Source organism: Plectropomus leopardus, chromosome 6 (genome assembly GCF_008729295.1).
Source record: "Plectropomus leopardus isolate mb chromosome 6, YSFRI_Pleo_2.0, whole genome shotgun sequence".
NCBI lineage: Eukaryota > Metazoa > Chordata > Actinopteri > Perciformes > Serranidae > Plectropomus > Plectropomus leopardus.
This window is the reverse complement of record NC_056468.1, coordinates 13,204,356-13,228,819: the sequence shown is the minus strand read 5'-3', so window position 1 is coordinate 13,228,819 and position 24,464 is coordinate 13,204,356. Positions and strand designations below refer to the sequence as shown.

Below are 24,464 nucleotides of genomic sequence, written 5' to 3'. Positions count from 1 at the left end.
TTTCTCTTCTGCAGTTGTGCGTCAGAGGGAGTTGTCTCACAATTTAATGCGGTTATGGCCATATGGAAAGCATTAAGGTCATATTACATTCTCATGGATTTCACATTTGATTAAATAAGACAGTTGCTCAAGCATGTTTAACCCTTTTCTGATATTTTCTCACGAGATCAGATTTAAAACTTAATGTATTTTCCCTCCATTTTCCTTTTTCAGTCCCACATTCAGTGAGATGACACAGATGTCGTGCTAAAAAACACTGCAGCTACATTTGACACTATCCACATTTCCTCCCCATGTTTTGATCTGTTTAAAAGGGGATGCCCTATTCCCCCATCTGTTGCGGATAGAGTATGACATTTCAAAATGATTAACATTTAAATGTCAAAATAACCAAATATCGACAAACTGTCCAAATCTCAAGAGGGATTTTTTTTTGTTTGATAGATAGATGCAAAACAAGTTTTTTGTTTTGCTGTATTTGAGATGATCAAAAAAGCTCTCTGCAAAAAAGAAGAAATGTGAAATTAAGCTGTTTGTGTTCACACAGCTCCCATATGAACGAATGCAAGAGGTGAATTTAAAATGTAGAAAGCAAACACATGACCAGATAAGATCTTAAATGTAAAACTTAAAAAAATAATCAAATGCAGAAATTACTAAAAATAACTTGCAGAGATAAGGTGTGTGGGGATATTTCAAAATTTACAGTAACACAATCATTGTTTATTTCATACATGAGGCTTGATAGGAAGCTTATTTTAATTCCATTTAATTGTGACAATATGTTCTGCAGATCTCTTGAGAGTTTCTCTGTCTCCTGTAACCGACAACAAATGTGGAGACGATGAGCAAAAACATCAGTTTAAGACAGAAAAAATCCCCAGCTATTCATTTCAGACTTTCACTGACACAAACATACAAGGTTGAGGTGAGGACAGCACGTTGTAAAATGATAACGTGTGGAGAAAATATTGTGAATCCAACACAGAAAAGATTTCCTGTCTGAAGTGAGTCACTATCCTGGGAACAATCTGCAGATGTTATAACTGGTACGTAAGAGACCAGTCATGTTGAGAAACGGTGATTAAGCTGAACCAGGTTTTCCAGAATAAATGAGATTAAAGAAACATCAAATTCTGTCAGGGATAAAATTTACAAAAATGTGCAATCATTAAAAGCAGATGTAAAAGGAGGTGTAAAAGTTTCAATTGTGGGAGTTCATATTTTCATGTTGTTTCTATAGATTGTGTAGGTGGAAGTGGAAATTATCCACTAAATCCAGATAGCAGGCTGACTCATTTAGTGACAACAAAATAATAAATTTGAATGCAAATTTTGATTCTGACTGACACTGACTATTTTGGGAAATATTTAATGGAACTTGAGCATTAAGATGGCATTTTATTGCAGTAATACTGAGGGCCTAAAATCTATCTATCTATCTGTTTTTCAGCAATATTCAGCTAAAAAGTGTGAAATTCACAAAAAAAACATTTTTTAATGAGAACTGTCTGAATAAAATATAACATCTTCAATTACTTGTTTTGCCCATTTCACATCTGTAGTTGGGATTGTTATGATGTGTTTAGACATCCGTTATAGATTGCTATTTATTTATTGAACAATTTACAATACAATGCAAAATTTACAAAAATCTCAAGCAATTTATGACAAATGCCTAAATGAAATATAACATCTCCAATTACCGATGTGAAACAGGCAAATTAAGTAAGGCAATGTTAATGGAGATAGACTGCACTTTGCAATATAAATTGCAAATACATTTTATGCTGGTTTAATGTTATTATTTCATAATTTTTAATTTGTAGGACACATTTTTTCTCATTCACCTGAGCAAAGATGTAACTGAAGGATGTAGGAGATGTGAATTCAGATTTTCTGGTGTGAAATTGAAACCTATGCATTAGAGGTGAATTCCCCAGCTGTTAGCTCATTCCAGGAAACTGACTGTAGAGCGCATATTGAGTCTGTGTATACGCCTGAGTTCCTGTTAGACCTCTGAAAATCCCTTAAGGTTTTCATGTTATTTCAACCTTTTCTTAAATGTATGCAGCCTATGATACGCTTGGCCTATCTAAGAAAAATTAACAACACCGCTTTGTTTTCTTTTTATTTTATTATGAAGAATGTCTGTGCATTACAATAGACTCTGGAAAAAACAAACATGTATGATGCAATGGATACATGATGCCCTTTTCTATTCATTCTTATTTTTCATTTTATCAGCTGACCTCAAAGCTTAAAAGAGCAAGAATTTTGTTCAATGATAAAATCAGTAAAGTTGCAAATTTTCAAATAAAATGTCGCTGATGTCACATCCCATCATTACTCCACCAAACAGCACATATTACTTATTAGAGCTGCGTTATGCACTCAACCTCTGACCAGCGAGATCCAAGCAAAGAAATGTAATGCAGGCCTAAGTTTTCTTGTCTTCAGCTTGTCCCTGAAAAGTTACATTGTTGAAATGATCTGGTTCAGAAGATGACTTGAAGGAGGACTTGAAATTAAAGCGCCCGTTATATAATCACAGTTAAAGGGAACTGAACCGTTTTACGCATTCCCCACTGAATCCACCCAGAGCACAGCAAACATCATCTGATTTCTTTTTAAATATTCACTTCAACCACAGTGAGATCAGTACTTAAAACATAGTTTGAAATTCACACAGAATCAATCACAAAAAAAGTAAAGTTCAGTCTGCCGGTAAAGAAAGGCAAAAAACAAGGCAAAAGATTATACTGTAGCTGGTACCGCCATCCTTGGTTTTTTTGTGTTTTTTTTTTTTTCCTGAAATGTACAGGAGCATTTGCTACAAGTAACAACAAACTTATACCTGAAATAGAACTGAAGTCACTTTGTAAGGAATGTGAACTAGAAGTGCTATTAATGCTCACAACTGAATTTAAGACTCAAAGGCTGAAAGTGTACTGCATCACATTTATAGGAAAAGAGATGGAATTTTTTGGGAGGGGCAGGGAATTTTGGTTGGACTATGGGTCTTCACAAATCCCTAAACTATGCCATCAGTTGTTCACAACATCAACAATTTAATGGAATTGCTTTCTTTAAAAGAGGAGAGATTTCAAAAGCGTCTGGCCCATGATTACCGTCCGTTCATTGGTCCGTGATGTGGAGGAACGTTTGCTCCGTTTCAGCCTGATCAGCTGACGTGTGTACGAGGACTGATTGTGCTGGGTGTTGTTTTACTGCAGAGGTCCTCTGGGGCTGCCAGTGTGATAATCTGGGGGCGGAGAGGGGGGGCGGTGGGGCCGGGCTAGATGAGCTCCACGTAATTGGCGGGGAACATTCCGAAATGGCCGTCTGGGCTGAAGCCTCGCCACCAGCCCTCGTCTATCATCTCGATCCCTGTGATGATCTCGTCAGGGTCAAATGAGATCTCTGTGTCATCAGCTGGAAGAAAAGAGTCGTGTTTCATGAGCATCAGCAAAATCGCTGTGTGTTTTTCTCTTTTACATTTTCTCACCATCTCTTTTAAAAGGTTGTTTCAGTGTTTTAACCTGGACGCTGGGCCCCATTTTCCCATGTTTTTGTGTAAGAGACTGATGAAAACAACAATTTTAAAAACTGGATCATAGTGAGCAAAGAGCGCTGCAACAGGCAGCAATCTAACCACTTAGGTCGATTTTGCACTGTAAACTTACGTCCACTAAAAGCGCTTCTGGTGGGCTCAGATTATTCCAAGTGTCTGACAACATTATGGAAAAGATGCAGAGGTAAACCTTTTTCTTTAAAGAGTAAGATCCTTTTTGTTGAAACAGTAACAGCCTAAAAATTGCTATCGCCAAACCCTCCAGACTCCATTTAAATAAATGGTCATTTTAATTTAATTTTACAGCCAGCATATTTTCAAATCTAACTGCATGTATTAAGAATTTATTTAAACCAAACCAGAGTTGGTGATTGTTGAAAAAAAAACAAGATAATATTTTTTGCTATTTTTATTTTCAGGGTCAAGACAAGATCAAGACAGCTATAACCAAATTTAAGAGTAATTTTTGGACTTTTTCTGATTCAATCATTGCAGGTTGGCGTCAAGGTATATGTGTGGTCCTATGCGGAGGTAGGCTTTATGTAGGAATATTATTAGAAAGAGTTAATCTAATCTACAATTTACAAGCAGTTGAGTCTAAGTATAAAGTACAAAAACAGTATTAGGTTCAATGGCTTGGAAAATGTGAACTTGTAAGTAGAGGCACTCGACTCTTTTTAAAAAGATGGATAAATGAATCAAATTTGATAAAATGTTTGTGGCATTCAAGACCTCACAAATTCAAATTTAAGACTATTAAATAACCTATGAACCAAAACTTATAAAATTGAATTTAAGACATTTCACAGCTTTTAAAGGACCTGCTGACCCCCTGATGTGTGTATTATGATGCTATAATCACTTTTTATTTAATTGGACTTTTGTGGGTTTGGTGAGAGTAATTTGGGGGCTGTTTCTGCTTAAACAAAAAGGATCTTACCTTTAAAAAAAAGATCTATTTCTGACATAATGCTGCTTTTCAGATATTAAGATGAGTGTATGTGTCAAAAACAACCACTTTCAGTGGACGTACACTGACATTGCTCTAAAACTCCAAAAGCTAGTGTTCTCATTAGTAACTTCGACACAAAAACATGTGAAAATAACTTATCCTTTAAGAAAACTTTAGGAGCCAATAATTACTCCTCTGCAAGCATTACAAACAAGTAACAACTTAAAAGTAACATTGCACTAAATATACTTTTTTGAGTTAACATAATATTTGTGCTGTCCCTTGATTACATTATCATGGTGTAGTAATATATATATAAAAAACTCACCAGCCTGGTAGTCATATAAGGCTCTGGCACAGATGCCTCTGTCTGATGTATCCTCAGCATTCACCTCACAGGAGTTACTCTCCTCCACCTACAATTATTGTTATTTATTAATTTATGTAACAGGAAAAAAAAAAACAGGTCATTGGATTTCCTGCTAAGGCATGTAAATAATCACCTGAGCGGGCTCTTCATAAGCCGTCTCTTGGATGTAGGAGTTGGCAGTTGGTGCCACCTCTGAAAAGACAGATTATTGTCAGTACGACGTGTCTGAGCTGTGCTGTCTGCCGACCAGCAGGTGGCAGCAGCTGATGCTGACAGCACTGTTCGGCTGGAGGGAATAATGTGCTTATGATGAATTACACAAGAATTCTTATAAGAAGCAGATGGGTGGGTTGGAAAGCTGATGCTTAACACTGAGGCTGGTGTTGTGTGAAATGAGCCCCCACCTTCAGACTGCTCCTGAGGGGCCGCCTCCTGCTCATCATACTCACACCTGGACTGTCCATCATCCACATCAGGCTCTTATCACCCAAAAACACAAGCACAGACATGCATGTACACAGGGGAACACACTCACAAGCCCACACAGGCTAGAAACCACCACCAGTCTCAGACATAAGGGGACTGCTGGCACATTTTACATGAAGAGTAACAAAACAATTATCTGGATGTTTCTTAAGAAACAAAAGAGTACACTGAATGGAAGCATGACTCCTGAAGATTATAAGGGATATGAAGATGATCACACAAAGACACGACGATGAGAGATGAAGCATGGAGCTTTTAGTTAAGTATGAAAACTGTCACCCAGCATGTTGTGTGCGCATTCTTTGTGTATGTGCGTGTGTGTGTGTGTGTGTGTGTGTGTGTGTGTGTGAGCTCACACCTGTGGCATGGACAGGAGAGGCGGAGCCTGCTGGCACAGGAGAAGCTTGGCGCTGAGGTGAGCTGGCTCGCTCACTTTCATACACTGGCTTAGACAGAAAAGGGCTTTGCAGACGCCCTGAGCAGAGACACACATGGAACCCCCAAGACATGCAAAACAAAAAAAATGGACGAGAGAGAAAACAAAGTGCAGACTGGTTGAGCTGAAGAAGAGAAGACACCATGATGGAGACACAGCGTTAAATATGACTATGAGACAGTCTGATGGAAAGTTAAAGCTCCGAAAAACAGACAGCGTTGGGAGGTGATCTCCTCAAGAAAAATCACCTGTTTGTACCTACCGCTAGCTGAGAGAGCTTTGCAGTAATGCACGAGGGACTGTGACATTTAAAGCAAACAAATTTATATGGAGAAGTCACGGGGTACACAGGGGTGATACCTGGCTGGGGGCTTGCAGGGGCAGCAGAGGGGACGTCTGAATCGCTGGGCGTTATTCCCCTCTCTCTCTGCTTGAACATCTCTCTGGGGTTCACAGCGCGCTGAGAGATGAGAGAAGCTGCCTCCTAGGAAAAAAAAAAGAAGAAGAATACGTACAATAAGCATCAGACAGCCACGGGTTATGAATAATGCAGTGGGAAGTGTTGTTGAGGGGAAACTACAGAAGAGACAGATGTCTGGTATCCGTTAATGATCACAGAGAGAGAGGAGAGATCATGCAGTAAAGACTAGAACAGCAGTGAGTTACGCCGAGCTTCAAATCGTTTGATTAGAAAGACACAAACGCTTGTTTTAATAAAGGCAAGAAGAAAGGATGTTTGGCCAGAAGAGAGCATTTTCAGGAAAGGGGAACTCACATTGGCCTTTTCCACAGATTCACCTCTCCTGACTGCTTTCTTCTGGGCTGCCTGGTTCTCCTCCTGCTCCTCCTGATAATGTCGATATCAATGTTTGCACTGCTGATGTTTGCTACCTTACTGACTTAAAGCACCAGATGGTATATTTGTGAAAACAACTTTGTGTTGTATTTGCTGAAACTGTCACTATACTCTGAAAGAAGTACATAAGGCACAGTGAAAAAAAATAATGTCCCTCCTCCTCCTTCCAATGCTTCTGATGGCATTTGCTAGAATCGAACACGGCACACCAAAATTAAGAATCAGAGCTGAGGCGTCTATCGTAGCTGTCAGCTATGTCCAGCAAACTTCCTTTTTTTTTTTTTTTTTACAACTAAACAGTACAATAAAATATGTTTCTGAAAACATTCCAGGCGAGAAATAGGCAACGCACTAGAAGAATCTTGATTCATATTTATTCAGCGCTGCTTAGTTTGACTGCAGTTTACCAGCAGTGATCGACACAACTGACAGTTGCGTTTAGAGATTCCTCGGCTCTGATTGGTTGTTTTCATTCACACTTGTACAGCCATTAGAAGCAGCACAAGACAGGTGGGCAGGCAGAGAACATGATTTTTTTTCAAAGATTATCTGCCTCAATTAGTGCTGTGTGAATCTAGTGACAGTTTCAGCAGATTTGAAAAAGTAATTTACAAGATGTGTGCACCACTAAAACTTGTTAAACTGTCAACATAATTGTAGAAACTTAAAATGAACATTAATTTCACTTAAATCCACATTTGCATTCATGTCAGCATGTGTCCTCTGTGTCTCTGTCAGGTCACCACTCAAATTATAACCCTGTGACACACTCACCCAGCGTGCTCTCTCCTGCTCTTTACTCTCAGCTTCCTGCTGCTGTTGATACTTCCTGTTCAACAAATGACCATTTATTAGACACGAAGAGGAATGTAATTTGAGCCCTTTAAGAGGTGCAACTTCAAACCGGTCTTAACTGGTGTGCATGTCCCATCAGCTTCTACCTACTTTTGTTCATCGATTTGAATGGCCCGCTCTTTGTCCCTTTTGTCCCTCTGCAGCGCTTCCTTGGCCTCTCTGTCTTTTATCTCTTTCTCCAGGTTCTGGCGCTTCTCATCTGCCCTGCGTCGCTCCTCCTGCCGACGGTTTTCCTCTTCTTTCTAAAGTCGAACAAGCCAACAAGGTCAGCGATGGGTTTGATATTTTGCAAATACTACCTTCATAAAAAAAAAAAATTAAAAAAAAAAAAAGCTTCATTTCATAATAGTTGAACTGCAATGAGCGCCACTTTCTGGGTGCATCTGTGACAGGTATAGTGAGGAGCCAAAATTGCACACGAAGGACAAAGTTACAACAACGTTTTGGCTGACTACAGTTTAAACTGCCTGCCTTGTATTTTTGTATATTCTTTTAAGAGAAACAGAAATATGTATAAAATGTCTCGAAACTGCAAACTCTTGCAATATTTTGGAGAGTTTATGCAATTTCAATGAGCCAATGATACATAACATCCCACCAAAAATAACAAAAATTGTTGGGATTTATTTTTAAGCGATGCTAAAGGTTGTCATGACGCCGTCTGACAGTTGAAGTTGAAGTTAGCAGTGAAAGTTCAGGACTGTACCTCTGCCTGAGCCCAGAAGTTGTCTTTGTTGGTCTTTCTGATTTCAGACATGGCGTTGGTCTTCTGGTACACTGAGCCCTACATGAGGGAAAAGACAAATATTGCATATTTATAATATAAATAGAAACCAAGAAATAGAATTACAATAGAACTGACATTAACCTCTTTGCTGTGGTCATTTCACAAGCTCAAAAGAACATTTTTTTCTTAGTTTTTATGGTGACAGGACACGTTGGTGGGGCCTTAAGTGTGTCACACTCCAAGTTTGAGATACTAATTAATAGAATTTGATAATTTACCAATATATAGCCAATAATTTACCGAATGTATTAAGCAACTAAGATGCAAGTAAATCAGCAATCCTTAATTCCTCTCTTACAGACAGGCTACAGAAATAGTGCATAAAAAGATGCCTCTCCACGGTTTGTAATACTGCTACTACTCTGAAGTGAGTATGTAACATTCCACAAGTTGGTTTGTTTATACGTTAATATGGAATTTAGGCCGGTATAAATGCTGAAATGGCATTGGTGCATGTAAAAAAAGCTGCTCTTCAGACCATCGACCTCGGAAATTCAAATTAGGAATGGCTACTCTCATTCTTCTTCTATAGTGTAAACATGTTGCATAAGGAAAAAAACCCAGAGGACTATATAACAACAGTTTGCTAGCATCATTTACCTAACCCATCTCTTTTCTCTGTTACTACTTGCTATTCAGTCATTGTTTCTTAAATGGATACAAATTAAAACATTTATCTCCTCTCTAACTGACGCCACACCAGATATTTGTTATAATGTGCCTGATTTATATACCATGTGTTGTTTTGATCTTTTAACAAATATTAGATATAAACTAATAGTGGCTTTGGCTCATAAAGGGAGCATAACAGATTATATTCAGTGTATTTATGCCTTTCTTGCAGGGGTGCATTTTCTACCTTTTAAGAGTTTGTTTGAAAAATAGTTTTCAGTGGTAGAGTTGGCTTAGTGTGAATGGAAGACCAGAACAAAGAGGATAAAACAAACACCCAGCTCAAATGTATCCACGTTTTGAGATAAAGGAGCTCAGTTAAGATCTGGTGCTCTGCTTATCTTTCTAGCATGAAACGTAAGCAAACAGGAGGGCACAAGGCAGGAACTGCATGCGCTGCATACCACAGGACCCTGAGGACCGCTGTCCTGGAAGCGGCTGGAAGCTTCTTTGTGGAAGCTGTAGTTGGCTCCCGACGCTTTGGCCACTTTTTGCATGATCACCTCTGGTTCCACGTCCTCCTCTGCTCTGGCGTTTATTGTGACATGGGCCCCCTGAAACGGCATGAAATAAAAAGTTCATTTTAATGTTCACACAAATATAAAACAATCTAGAGTTTGTATCTTGCTTTATGCAAGCACCACCCAGCGGTCTGTTTACATGCACTGTTTGCTGGTATGATATAAATGATACTGACACCACTCCAGCAAAGCTGTTTGTGTTCTTCAAACTATGTCTGTAGCACGCTGTATAGTATTTTCTTTATTTTATTTTAAGTCCTGCTCAGAGCCAACATTAACATGCAATTTAGTACACAAATAATCTCCTCTGTAAACATAAACAGACTGAAGCAGAAATTCAAAGGCATATTTAAACTGCACTCAAAAATGAGTGCTGTGTTACCTTAAGAAAATTGGCCATGGCACTGACATGATTTGCACATAGTCCTTTCCTGGCGTCCTTCACTCCCTCTCCAGTCTGAAACACAAAGGTTTACCCTAAAAGTTCAAGGACGGCCACTTCAAAGAAGAGAAACAAATGTACAATAGCTAAGTGTAGCACAAACCCAGTTGATGAGGACATATTTAGGCAGACCAGAGTTTGGATCCTGGACCCGACAGAAAGCATACATCACTTTTCCACTGTTAAGTTCTTCAACCAACTCCTCCAGTCCTCCATCTGAAGCATAAACATTGTGGAATTTCAAATGGTTACTGTGGTTGGTTGTGTAACTGTGGACATTTTTTTCTGTTACAAATGATGGGGTGAGAAAGCAGAGGCAAGCACTCCTTTTGTGCTGATATTCCAGTCCTGTAGCTGCATGCTGACAATGAAATTCCTGCACACATTTGATAATATCGTGTTGAGATCATAAAAACGTGATAATATCCACTCGGTTACTTACCCCCCTTTTCTGCCAGGCGGATATCATTACTGTTTCCCTCGTAGGTGAACAAGGCCCTGTGGAAAACACAGGATTTAGGATATTAAAATACCATTTGAACAGATCACACTGACACAGAAGAGAGCTTGTTCCAGAGGCTGATGTGCACCATCTCACACTGAACTTAACAATAGATGTTATGTAAACTGATTTTATGCAACTTTCAGCTTTCAGACTGATTCCTACGAGATACATTTCACACATGTAAGGTACTGTAAATACAACAGTGCTTCAGTTTAACTCCATTTTAAATCAGCCATGTCAGTAACTTTTACAAGCTGCGTGCCCCTGCAGCAGTAAGGATTTCACTGACTTCTCCTTGATACTAAATGCCCAATAAAAATAATTTAGGATTAGCACCCCTACACAAACTAAATCCCTCGTTAATACTGGCACAAGTCCCATCTCCTCTTTGTCAAGTCATGACTTCTGCTCTTGAAGTACACAAACAGTCTGTCTTCTTCATGTTTGGGCAGGCCAAACAGTCTTTTTGGGTTATATATGGGTGTTTAATTATTTTTTATAGGCATTGAATAGTAAAAAAAAAAAAAACGGATAATGATATTAATGACAAGATTATGCTGACACACACTAAGCAGAGTGGCTCCAAATGTGTCAGGTTTAGGTTAATTAGATGGTGTTGGTGATGTTGTTTTAGTCTATAAATTATTTTATGGCCATTGTGTAGCCTCTAATTGTTATATTACTGTATTCAACATTGCTGCAGGGTTTTCAACACATTCATTTATTTGTGGCAGCCCACCACAGCTAAAATATTTGGCACCACAAATAGATTTTATGTTTTTGGAGCTGGACTGTTTGGTAGGAGCACTGTTGACATATATATATATATATATATATATATATATATATATATATATATATATATATTTTCCATATACAGATTTAGCAATTACATCCCCAAGTGTTGAGTGCATTTTGAAGCTAGTAGCTGTGTGTCATGCAGCAGACCCTCAGGGGCATTGAAAGTGAAACTTAACCATTCTTTTCTGCTGGATCTGAAAAAGTCTGTGTTCACTCAGAGCTGCTCCGCTAATCCATCAGTCATATTTGATCAGCTCTGAATGGATCGACTGAATGCCGTGATGATAAAAATAGTATATAAGGACAGTTGGATGTGAGCTGATTTGACTGATCGGGACATTTTCTTACGCAAAAATGATTGATTGTTATATCTGCTGGTTTGATGCTTTTCTTTGTTGTAAATGAGACTAAATAGAATATCTTTGGGTTCTGGACAGTTGGTTGGACATCTAAAGACATCAGCTTGGACTCTAGGAAATTATGCTGAGGCTTTTTTTTTTCTTATAGGTTATAGTCAAAACAACTATTCCAGCAAGAAAATAGTCTGCAGATGAATCGATAATGAATAATTGTTAGTTGCAGTCCCTAATCTATTGGCTCAAATAGAGGACTTAACCATGACTGTAAGTGATGTGCAACACCCTAGAGTCCTGTTGAATTCAAAATGATGGATGCGCTTATGATTTTGCCATCAGTGCTGAACAGACAAATCGTGATTTGCCTGCTTTTATGCTTAAATACTTAACTTGTAGGATGTGCTTGCATTATTGTCGTGAATCCATGTGAGTACATATTACAATAACAAATCTCTTCTTATTTTACAGTTCCAAAAAACAAAAAAAAACATTTGCACAAAGGCTCATAGTCATGATCAGTGGTCAGTGGTCATAAAGGCATTTGCTTCTGATCAGTGCAGTGCATACTTTCAGAGCTAGGAAAGTGGAACTGATGACTGATTGTTTCCTTATTCTCTACAACATGTTTACTTGATCCTGTCATCATCAGTTCAGAAATTCTACAGTAAAAGCAAGTTATGGTGCTACAAGGCTGTGGCTGAGCCAGAGACACATTCAGATTGAATATGGGGCCAGCGGGACTCCCTGGACAATTGCTCCTTGGGATTAATTAAATCAGGTCACCATTAAATACTTCAGCAGTCATCAACAGGTTTCATTTTAATCCCAGGACAAACAGAGACACTTCCGTAACGCACAGAGGAAGTTCCTGACTTTGACTTTCACATATTGGCCATATTAAGGCTAACTTCTGATATCTTACCAGGAAGTGGGTGAGGCAGCCATCATATCAACCCATTAACTAAATTTCGCGACCCACATTCTTATCTAAAAATTTAAATAAAATGCAGGCAAAGTCTATAAATTAAAGCGAAGTGTTAAACCTGTTGGTTGATCAGTGCATACGGCTTATTATTAGTGTTACTAGCCATTCAGTTAGCTCATCTTTTACATCGAACAGGCATGCATGTAAGAAAGCTAAACTCACATGTAAGCAAAAATGGCTTTAGCTAACGTTATCATTCAGTTTAATGGATATGAGGTCTGCGCTTGTTAACAAAGTAACATTAAGTCCCATGTTAAGTTTATCTAACGTTAGGTTACCATTAACTTGACGACTGGCTCAGTGCTAGCCAACACTGAAGCTAACGCAGTGCCTCCTCTATTGCGCTATTACCGTTTTTAAAATGTTGCTCCTTACCAGTTGGTGTTGGACTTTTCATCTACCACTTCTTTAAACGCAGCTGTTAATGCAGGGCCATTTTTGCTTAGGTTAACTGCCATCGTTATACTGAGTACAGCTAGCCAGCTAGCTCTCCGGGATGCGCCCTTCCTATTGGGAGGAGTGGCGATGATGCTGACTTTCAGCTGTGCAGGAAGCTAGCTTAGCTACTGGCTACATCTTAGCCACGGCATCCTGCATATGTTTAACCGTGACACCCCGAAAGCGCGGAGCTAGTTTGCGTATTTACGTTATTCTAAACTTGACTTGCGAACCTGTCAGATCACATCTCCAAACTATTCACGAAGAAGCACTTTATTATCATTTTAGGAAAATGAAATCGCACTAAGATCGCTCTGCACAAATATTGTGTTGTCCGCACCGCACAAACCTCGCATGACATGTTGTTGAATCAAACGCACCCCTAGGAGCGTAGCGTTTACAGGTATACGGTGGCTCTATAAAGAACAACTTTTTGTTACTTTTATTTACTTTACATGGAAATAAAGTTATATACACTTCCTTGAACTCCTCTGCTTATTTAGAATAAAACTTTTGGTTATTTAGGAACTGTTCGTTATTTATGAGAGGGGAGGGGGTTGTGTTAAGGGGGGTGTCGTCATATAGGCCTACTTTTCTACAGGAAGGACTTTGTCTTTGTGGAGGGTCATACAACTTTAAATGTCAGTATTTATATTTATTTCAGCACCGACTGTTTTAAAAAAAATCCCTTTGGATTTGGAAGACATGTTTTATTAAGAAATTGCCAAAATTACACCATTGATCATGGCCACAAACTGAACCTGAACTGAACACATTTCTCTGGTCATTGCAGCTAACATTAGCCTGTACACACAGTGCTTAACTGTGGGCCTCGGCTAACTTGCTAGCCACCCTTTTGAGATGCTTTTGCTACTTTGCTAAGATAAACACTGCTAGCTGTGTGGTATCAGTAAGATGAGCTGAACAACTAAACTGTAAAAAATCAAACTGCGCTAACAATATGCAGCATCTGCATATTGACAAAGGTTTAAACATGTACATATTTTGTTTTTCAGTTTATCAGCTAACTGGCTCGCTCAAGCAGGACACCCAAACATCAAAGGTAAGCTTTTAAAGTCTAACAACTAATTTATGGTGGAGGGAGAGTTGTACATTTTTCACCTGTCATTTGGGAAGGCTCAAGGAAACATGTTTACAACTTAGAGGAGGTTTAAAAAAAGATATAAATAAACAATGATAGTTAAATCACATCCCAGCCCTCTGTTAAATAACAAAAATAGTCCCTTAGTAGTTTAACACTCTAAAACCTTGAACATAATTTTTCTTGTGCTGCATTTAGACACCTTTTAATATACATTTAAAGAAAAATGTTGACCTCTTTTAAGAAACATGGCTAAAAAGGCAATGGATAGCTTTGCAAGAGATGTCCCAAGAAATTAGGAAAAGAAAAATTAGTTACAAAAAGGGAGAGAAAAGTAGTAATAGATAACAAAAAAGAAAAAAATATCGAGAAATCATATTTATTAACTATTTTATCTTAATATTTTTTTCATTTATTTTTTTAACCTGTTTGTTTTTCTTTTTGCATTTTCATTTTCTGCTAGATTTCAGGCTATTTTCTGGTATCCTGTAACCTGTAACTTCTTCCAGTGTTTTTTTTTTTTTTAAAGCAATGAAGCCAATATGCTCAAGGTTTCAAAGAGTTAATGTCATCAATGCACAGCTAGCTCTGTCTCAGTCTGCTGCTGGTTATTACTACATCACGGAAACACACAAAAATGACTGCAGACAATGGTAAACCAAGATGATCTTTATTCATATGTTATGACAAGGTCAATAGTTATCTTGTGTAGGCTATGTGAGGACAAGTGGATGTTCATGGTGGCATTTCAAGCACACATATTCCAATTTTTTTTTAAGATGCATGAAGGCTGGTCCTGCATTTGGAGAAAGCCAGGCTGAAATTTTCAACAAAAATATTGGTACTGTTCAAGCAGGTTTCCATTATCTACTGATGAAATGAATCACCCATTTGGGGAATACAGCCCTGATAGCAAATTTACAGTTTATGACAAATTAATGTTCTCTCTATATATACAAAATGACGGTTAAGGCTAAAATTTTTAGTCGGAGGTGTTAGGCGGATGAATTGTAACGAAATCCCTGATATCTGGCAAATGGCTGTGAGAAGGTTCTCCAGAGTGCAAAGCATGCCAAGCTGCCTATATAAACTCTATTGAGCACACTGGACAAAGGAGGTCAATGTCGCACCACTCACATGATGAATCGAGGCTGCATTCAATCGTACAGTTGGAAGATACTCTGCTTTCAAATAAATAAATAGCCAGATGAACAAACAACAATGCACACACAATTTGAACTAGTACTATTACACACAAGTCATTTTCAATTGTGGTCTGGCGGCAGAAGGAGTTTCACTGAATTTTGAGGATATATTTTCAAATCCTTTTAGTGTATACTGTGTTTCAGGAGAACTGGTTTTGACAATTTTCTCTACAGCAGCTAACACGTAAATCTATATTTGGCGCCTAAACCATGGTGTTAATTCTACAATCAAAGCCTCTACATGTTCATGCTTTAGTATGGACCTTTGTGGATGAATGCACCCAATAATGCCCTCAAAAGCAAAATTCTTTCCCCTTTCAAACACCAAATACTTCCCTTTATATTGGCAGCATCAGCACATTATGAGCCATGTCTAACAAAACAAAACAAAAAACAATTATAGCATTTCTTACCTACTTTATCCAACAGTTACAATGGATTATATTAAAACCAATATTACATCATGACACATCACAATCTTGTTCAGTTCCGGTGACATGAATGGAAAGAAAAACCAAAACACCTATTACTAGAGCTTTCAAAGATACAAAAGGTCACAAACGCATCACCTAGACAAACCTTTTTTACTGTCAGTCTGGATTATTAATCCCAAAACAAAACCTTTGCAGAACCGAGTAATAACACAAACAAAAGCTGACATACTTCACATCACTTGATATTTAAAGCAGCTCAAATCGTCATGGCAGCTATGTTTACTTACCTCAAGTAACAAGATGCACATGACTTGAAATGACTAGATTCAGAAAAATGTCAAGTCTGTTTGATTTCCCATTTTGAGAACAAGTGACACTAACAAGGCCTTTTCATTTTAGAAAAACAGTAGCAAGTACATGTTTAACAGCATCATTTTAAAAGCTGTTCACATCCAAGTGTTGCTCAAAAATAAATGGAGACGCTAATGAAAAGAACTCGAGAGGAATAATGAAACAAATAAACCTCTCTGTGACATGATGACAGTACTTATGTGACAGCATATTTTTGTGCAACACAGACCGTCAGTGCCTGTATGCATGAAGAACCTCAGGAGTGATCGGTCTTTGATCATTTTGCCTCTTTAGGAAGCATTTTCTTTTAAATGAACAAACCAGTGAACTGTTTTAGAAGCCTGATGATATGGGACCTGGTCATTTTTCTCACCATGGGTCACTGCAGGTAAAAGGCTGATGATTTGGTTAGATACCTGAGTAACTGTACTGAGGAGGTGGCACACAGCTCAGCTATATGCCAAAGAGTAGCTGTGTTCACAGCTATACAACAAGTCAAACAACAGTAGTATTTTGTGCACTATGGACACCAGCCATGGGTGGTAACTTCTACTGGATATAGGGGCAATGACAGCATGTGTGAGAAAAATGGAAGTTGACATTCTCCCCATGGAGCTCCACAACAATGAGGCAAGGGCCAGCTAGCTCTTAACAGCAGCTCTCCAGTGTCCTCAAAATCACGAAATACGGTTGCAATTTAAAAATGCAGTGGGTGATAAGAGATCAATCCTTCTTTGCATCTTTCACATTGTTTCGGGGTGGAGACAGTATGTGCCAACAGATCAGCTGCTGGTAATGGCACCGCACCATTTCGTGTTGAACAGGGAAGATTCTGCCTCAATTGCACATATACCGAAAATAATAACACAGAAAGGCCACTAAATACATGGAAATACAGTAATAACAAGACATCCAGTGGGACACAGACAGTACCTCTGAAATGAAGGGAGAGCTGATCTCCTAAATAAATCAACCATTTCGCTTTTTGAGTAGCACAACAATATGAGTCATTGACGGTTAAAATGATACGTATGAATAGCAACAATGACGGTGATAATCACGATAGCAGGAGTAACAGTTTAAAGTCTGAGTGTGGCGGTATGGACTGTGAAGAGTTTCCGGTATTCCATATGGGAGTGCTTTAAGGAGCCCATCGGATCCTGCTCAGCAGATCCATACAAGTCATGAAGGACAGCACATGGTAGCAGCTCAGCACATGGAAAGCCAGGTGGCACTGTACCTCATTGTATCGCTTCCTGCTCCAAAAGATGGGCTGTTGTCTAGTTTTTTTTTCTCCCCCTCTGTTGCTCATTTGCCTCAAGTTACAAATCAAAGGTGTTTCTTTTGTTCTCATTTGTATTTCGATCTCCCTGGCATTCTCACATTGCATACTTCTGTGTCCATTCTCTTGCTGATTTGTTGTACCTGTAAAACAAAAAGGGTTTCAGGAGAACTTTAATAACTTAATCTCAAAAAAATAACGAGTCAGTATGACAGTGAGCAAAGTTGAGAGGTGCGGTAAATCTCATTAAAATTTTACACTCACTTTTCCCTGTCAGCCTTGTATGTATGGGCAATCTCTGGTACCAGTGGGTCGTCCGGGTTTGGATCACAAAGCAGAGAGCAGATAGACAATAATACTGTGGAAGAGTGAATGGGATAGTAATTAGATTACATTAACAGAGAGGCAGTGTGAAAATGAGAGGGGAATTATTGGCTATGGCCCTGACAGGCCTGCTTCTAACACCTGCACATCCAGGTGTGATTTTGACATTTTTAGATAATCACCACAGAAGGGCCAGGTGATAATTATTGATAATTTTCACATATATATAATAATGATACTGAGAATATCAATATAGCTGCAACCTTCACGACAACACGACAAAAAAAAAACTGCAGTTCCTCAAATTGCCATTTCAGGCAATGCACACCCATGTTAAAATGGCAACTTTACAACACAAATTAACATGTTAACAGCCTGATGTAAAAAAAAAATGTTATGGTCTCTGTATCATAAGTCCGTGTTCATGAAAATTGAACAAAAAAGGTAATTAATGCTTAAAGTTATACATACTTAAGGGCATTGCCACTTTGCGTGGAAGGAAGGTGCCATGTGTTGACAAGTTGCTACAGTGGCTACAGTTGTGTTTAGGTAATGTAAACATGGCGTAACCCCAGACTCACAGAGTATAGATGTAGCTGTAGCTGCCATTGTTTCACTGTGTTTTCAGTTCATGAAAGTTAATTGTAACGTTTTGGTCCCCTAAAAATGCTCGTTCAGCATTGAGCAGGACCCTCAAAGGAGTCGGATGTTCAGTTTTTCCAATCAGCACAATTTCTTTTAATGGTTTTAAGCCTGTTTCTTGCGAGCAAAAAGTAACCTTAGCATCATCACAGTTTAGAATAACTGAAAATGTACCATGCTAATCAAGCTAGCAGCTAGTGTTAAAGTTGGGTCCACTGGGTCCCCTCTGGCTCGAAAAAAAAGAAGGTGGTGCCAGACAAAAAGCCAAACTCAAGGCTTCAAAACAGCAGTGCACAATCCAATGGGGGACATTGTGGTGGCTACGTCAGTTTTTTTCTACAGCTTGTGCCTCAAGAATAGTATTGTTAGTGTCACATATTTACAGGCACTGATTAATTCAGTCTGTTACTGTTATTTTTATGTATCCTCTTCAAAAAAACACTATTACATTTAAAAGTATTTCAGAAATTCCCTTAATACAGGATTCCATTTGCTCCGACTTGACGTCTCTTTTTATGTTTAAACATGACATTAAATGTCATGGACCTGATTTGACATTTGACATTCAGTCTCAACATTTTGACTCAAGACTCACAGTTGAAGACTAACAAAAGCCTGGAAAAAGCTGCATTGGGGAACAGGTCGATATCACTCTTTTGTATGATACAAACATGCTATGCCAGCTGTGAATGGAAAGAGCAGAATTCTGAAAACTGTACAATGTACCTGAAAGTAAGTGGATGTTGCAATGTGGCGAGATATTAATTATTTTTTTACATATAGTGGGGTATTTCACTGGGGGATTCCACTATACACCACCTGAAGGCACACAAGAGTTCTCACCTTCAGTCAGAGTGTATCTGTAAGGTCACTGAGATTGTGTCACATAGTGATCCAAAAGGTCGCATCACATTTAACAGTGAAAGTGTCAGAGCCATAGCTCTGTGTATATAACAATCACCACTTTTAATAAATGAAAATGTCCACACACTAGTATGAACAATGCATTATCACTTACCTTTTGATACTGTAAGTGCAGGTGACCATTGCGATCTCAGTATATCCAGGCAAATACTTCCATTGCTGTTGATATTAGGGTGGTATATTTTTGTGGTGAATGCAACCTATTAGAAAACAGGAAAATATGATGTTATTTTCCAGTAAAGCCAATTAGATATTGCAGTAAAATCAATGAATGACAAGTGAGTTGAAACATTTGCCACATAATGTTACCCTTACTCACTTTGGGTGGTTTGAAGGGGTAGTCTGTCGGGAAGTGAATAGTGAGGAAAAACACTCCGCTCTGATATGGGCTGTCACTCTATTGAAATAAAAATAGAAACAAGATAAGTCGACAGCATTTTAATTGCTTTTGTATCATATTTCAACTTGGTTATGATACAGCCTGACTTACCGGACCCATTATTGTTGCCTGCCAATGAAACACTGGGGGAAAAAAAGCATAAAAGATTAATAACATCTATACGTTCAGATGCAAACTCTGCATGCACAATGACATTCTCTGCTAATGTATCTTAAAAGCCAATTTATACAAAGCAGTAATGCATTTTTAGTTTCAGGCAAACACTGATGCAGCAATTTCCTAACTACTTACAATCATCTCCAACTGGTCCAGCAGAGCACTGAGCTGGTGGGTCCCTTTGTAGGTCTGAAAGCTCCTAAAGGAAAGACAATCACATAATGAAACAGCCTGAAATGTACAGGTCAGGTGCAGTTTTGTGACACCTGTGGTCTGTGGTTTATGTTTATTTATATCATATACGTGTGAGGACACAAGAAAACACACTGATGCTTAAGCCTATTTAGAGCAATGCACTATATAGTAAAGTATAAGAAAATAGTTTTGCTTGTAAACAAAGACCAGCCTCTTTGAAACATCCCTTGGGCTTAATCCATGTAATATCTGGCTTTATGTCAAGTGGGCTAAGGTAACCTTTTTTTTGGGTTCAACCCCAAAGTTGAAGCAGGCTATAATTAAAGTCTTTTCAGTTGCAGCCATGTTCTCTGTACAGTATTGCACCATTGCGGCTGACATGCAAATACAGGTTTTAGGACATTTGACTTGATGAATATTTTAGTCAGCAGTTCAGTTTCCACCATAGATGCTGACCAGAAAGATTACAAAACTCAACAGAAAGCAACAAAAATGTTACGTGCAGTCTGTTCATTATATCGATGATGATTGTAGATGGTTCCCACACATTTTTGTGGAAAAATTTAAAAGCTTTCCAAGACTTTTCCAGGAACCAAAATAACTTTTCCCACCACTTGCCTGGCGTTTTACAAACATGCCAGATTCACATTGTTTTCAAACATAATTCCACCTAGCTGGACAACATGAAGGGAGAACAGAACTTATTATATATATATATATATATATATATATAGATATATTTTTTTTTTTAATTTAATATATATATATATATAATATATATAAATATATATATATATATATATAATTTTTTTTTTAATTTAGGGAAAAATGTCCAGAAATCTATCTACACACACACAAACAATGTTGCAGATTTACTATTATTATTTTCAAGCAAATTTCCAGGTAATTTCCTGTTTTAAAAATGTGTAATTTTCTTCCCATCTTGAAAGAAATCAAGCCAATTTGCTCAGGTTTCAAATGGTTAATAATCAAATAACGTCTCCAAAGCTTCCAATGATTTTACTTATTTCGTGACTTTTCCGGGCCTAGAAAACATTATTGTGAAATTCCCTGACTTTTCCTGTTTTCTATGACCGTGGGAACCTTGCAAACGCAATTTCCGACTGCTCATGAAACCGCAACGAGCAGGGACAGAAAAACAACAGATGGTTAAATAGAAATTATCTCGTTATTTAACATCTCCTGAAAGGAAACCTATCTATTCTGTTATATAAATACACACCGTGGCCTGCTCCAGTGCCCCATTTGCCATTCCATATATGGCAACACTGACACTAGGGTTCAATTTTGGCAACAAGCAAGCAGCTGTCATTCAGCGACTAAACACATCAGCCGCCACACTCTTAATGACAAACCACAAGGATAAAGACAACTGTCAAGCTGTGGAGATAAAAGCAAATCCTGCACACGTCAATAAATTAAACTATACATCAAAACACGTAGTAATGTTAGCTTGCTGCTAGCCTAGCGCTGCACTGCGAAATAACTTGTTTGGTTTAAAAGTTAACGCTAGCCACCTTTGCTAAGTACCGATAAGGTTTTACGTGTCACGACGAAAAAATAAAACACAAACAAAACGTAGCTGTCAAAACAAGGGGGCTGTTGTAGCTGTTATCGATTAGAAACAAACGGATACTGTAGCAATGCACCAACAGGGCCATCAGTGGTTAGCTCGTCTTTGTCTGTGAATTACTTTAAAAAGCAGCACAAAAACAAGCACCTAATGCTACGGAACTAATAAATGACAAATACAAACTCTTATAATCTTCACAGAAGGTCCCACATTCAAAAAACTATCTACTGCAATGTATGATTAGCTCGTAAAAAATATACACTCACCTTCTGAATTCTTTTCAACGCCATTGCATCAATGGCTATGCTATGTAGCCTGTCAGCTAACAGTTAGCACTTCACACATAAAATTTGGCTTCTGTGGCCGCGTACTTCTAAATCTATCTTAACGTATAGTCAGGAAATCGCGTATGGCATAAAGCAGGCTCGGGGCTTTTGATTTGTAGTTAAATCTAAGCGTCAAATGTGTCAAATCTTGATCTCTCTGTCGCTTGCAGTTGAAACTGGACAACGAGATATTTTGCTGTCTCTCGGTTTGCTGTCTCTTGGTGCCTGGCAAACGTTTTTTAAAATGTCGCGAGACTTTCTTGCAAATCGTGAATTGACCATTTTGCATACAACTTCCATGGCTGTAGTCATATTTTTTTTAATTCTCTCTTTTTTATTTTATTTTTTTGTTAGTTTTGACACAAATCACAACTCGACATCATATCACTTTTTATTATTATGCACGCTAATGAAAACGATTATTTTACAAAACAACTGCACGAGACCAGCTACTTTTTTATAAAAATTACATTCTATTACTAATTCTATGAACCAGTGCAATTATCATCTATATCATACACTAAAAATAACTGAATTAAACCTAAAAAATGGACCTAGTTTGGGTCAATACTACTTGATTTTACAGAGAATTAAAGGGCTGTACAATGACCTGTCATGAACATCTTGTTATTTATAAAAAAATATATGCATTCAAGGGACAAATAGTCAAATATTATTTACGAATTGTAACATATACTGAAATGTGTGCTTAAAAAGATCTACAACCATAACCATATTTTATTTTGGGTATATGATTTTCACACTAATATAAAAAATAAGCACTAAAAGTAGGTCAAAACATACCATTGTCTTAGGTACTGGCTAAAATGACCCTTGTGTTGTGTTTGTCTGATATTGACCCAGTAGTTTTTAGTGTGCATCAAGTTCATCTCACAAATACTAGATAGGAATGCAGTGTTGTCACAACAGTGTAATACATGGGCTTTAACGCAGCCTGACTTCAACACAATAACTGAGCCCAGGTGTCCACAAGATGTCACTATTTGAAAAGAGCAAAACACACACAGGAAAGACATGGCCAGAAAAGATTATGTACAGCTTTGACCGGAAAACGGTTTTACAAGATCTACAGTGTCATGTATCAAACAAAATATTGCATTCTCTCTTCAAACAAATTAATTTGAAGTTTTTTCCATTACATTTGCTTAAATGTTAAAGTGCATGACAATGGAGCAGCAAAGTACAATGAGACCAGACACGTGTATTATTTACGCATACATAAGAATAAAGAAAAAGACTATAGAATTGTTCATTCAATACCCAATCATTGTAAAGGCATATTCATCTGAGTCAGCTGCATGCTCTGGTTTCTGCGCAGCCTTGTCTCGAAAGGCCTCATGAGCTTCCCTTTATATGTCTTAAACAAGAGTGAAAAAAGAGCTCTCATTATTTTAGTGAGTGTGTATGAATGGGTCGCAGTGTTCATTCTTCTTAAATGGCTGATTCAGTGTCAGGTTGAGGATCCTATCGTCAATGTGACACTGAGAGGGACCATTTTCCTTTGGAAAGCTGAAGATTCCTTTAGATAATATCTTATTGTTTGCTCATCTCTGTGCTCTCAATGACCTGCCTGTCCTCAGGGCCTGCCTGTAATCAGATTCAGAGGTAGCAGTTTGGGTCTTGTGCAGCAGGGGCCTTGTGTTCTGAGTTTGTCTACTTGGAGAGGCCATTTATCAGCATGAGGTTTTCAGACACGGTCAAGCCCACACTTTGTTGGCTTGAAGCCTCGGTTCACAAAGCCTCCCACAGTCACCCTACTGTAGCTTCCTCTGAAATTTCAAATCGCATTGGTTTTTCTTGCTACTGTGTGCTTCAACCCTTTGCAACCTCAGCAAATTGGTTTGATTTCTTTCAAAAACATGGGGAGAAGGGAACAAACAACTTAACAACTCACAGGCCCAAAAATAGCAAGTAATTTGTTAAAAGTTTTTTTTTAAAAAAAGAAAAGAAAATTACCCAAAAAAGTGAAAAAAAAACAAAACAAAAAAAAAATCCCAACAACATACAAACAAGAAAATGGAAAATAAGTGCAGAAAATTTAAATATATACTGTATATATTTATATATCTATACTTTTTTTCTGCGACATTTTTAAATATTTAATTAGAATGATTATAAATATATTTTTCTAAACATTTGTCCCTAGTTTTTGATTGTTTTCTAACAATTTTGCCCACTTTTGAAAAACTAATTTTCAGGTCAGTTTTCTTCCTCACCTTTTACTAAAAAAATTGTGGGACATTTCCTGCCAAGTTTCTCACTGCCTTATGTTTTTGAAAGAATTTAAAGCAATTTGCTCAGGTTACAAAGGGTTACATAGCTTGTTAGAGGCGTCTAAACGCAGCACAAGAAGAAACTGATGCTGAACCAGGTCTTAAAGGGTTATAAAAAATGGTTTCCAACTAGTCCAGCCATGGGGTCCAGATTTCCCCATAGCCATTAGTTCAAGGTCTGGATCTAAAAGAAATGACC

General features: G+C 38.0%; 2 protein-coding genes across 3 annotated transcripts; both read right to left on the bottom strand.

Annotated features, from left to right (window-relative positions):
• Positions 1–2,118: 2,118 nt before the first annotated feature.
• Positions 2,119–13,139, bottom strand: dbnlb (drebrin-like b). 2 transcript variants are annotated; one of them, XM_042488249.1, is made up of 15 exons: positions 12,974–13,139; positions 10,394–10,449; positions 10,055–10,167; positions 9,892–9,966; positions 9,393–9,542; positions 8,236–8,313; positions 7,620–7,771; positions 7,449–7,503; positions 6,594–6,665; positions 6,179–6,302; positions 5,741–5,857; positions 5,301–5,375; positions 5,030–5,088; positions 4,855–4,942; positions 2,119–3,435 (listed from the first exon to the last, which is right to left on the bottom strand). In XM_042488249.1, the coding sequence occupies exons 1-15, from the start codon at positions 13,054–13,056 to the stop codon at positions 3,299–3,301; spliced, it is 1,434 nt and encodes a 477-aa protein (XP_042344183.1). In that variant the 5' UTR covers positions 13,057–13,139; the 3' UTR covers positions 2,119–3,298. The 2 variants fall into 2 exon arrangements, with proteins under 2 accessions (XP_042344183.1, XP_042344184.1); XM_042488250.1 differs by lacking the exon at positions 5,741–5,857 and having other exon boundaries at positions 12,974–13,138.
• A 1,648-nt stretch (positions 13,140–14,787) lies between these two features.
• On the bottom strand, positions 14,788–22,193 carry ube2d4 (ubiquitin-conjugating enzyme E2D 4 (putative)). The gene is made up of 7 exons (XM_042487880.1): positions 21,912–22,193; positions 19,992–20,055; positions 19,791–19,822; positions 19,620–19,697; positions 19,395–19,500; positions 17,675–17,768; positions 14,788–17,553 (listed from the first exon to the last, which is right to left on the bottom strand). The coding sequence occupies exons 1-7, from the start codon at positions 21,933–21,935 to the stop codon at positions 17,508–17,510; spliced, it is 444 nt and encodes a 147-aa protein (XP_042343814.1). The 5' UTR covers positions 21,936–22,193; the 3' UTR covers positions 14,788–17,507.
• Positions 22,194–24,464: the final 2,271 nt, after the last annotated feature.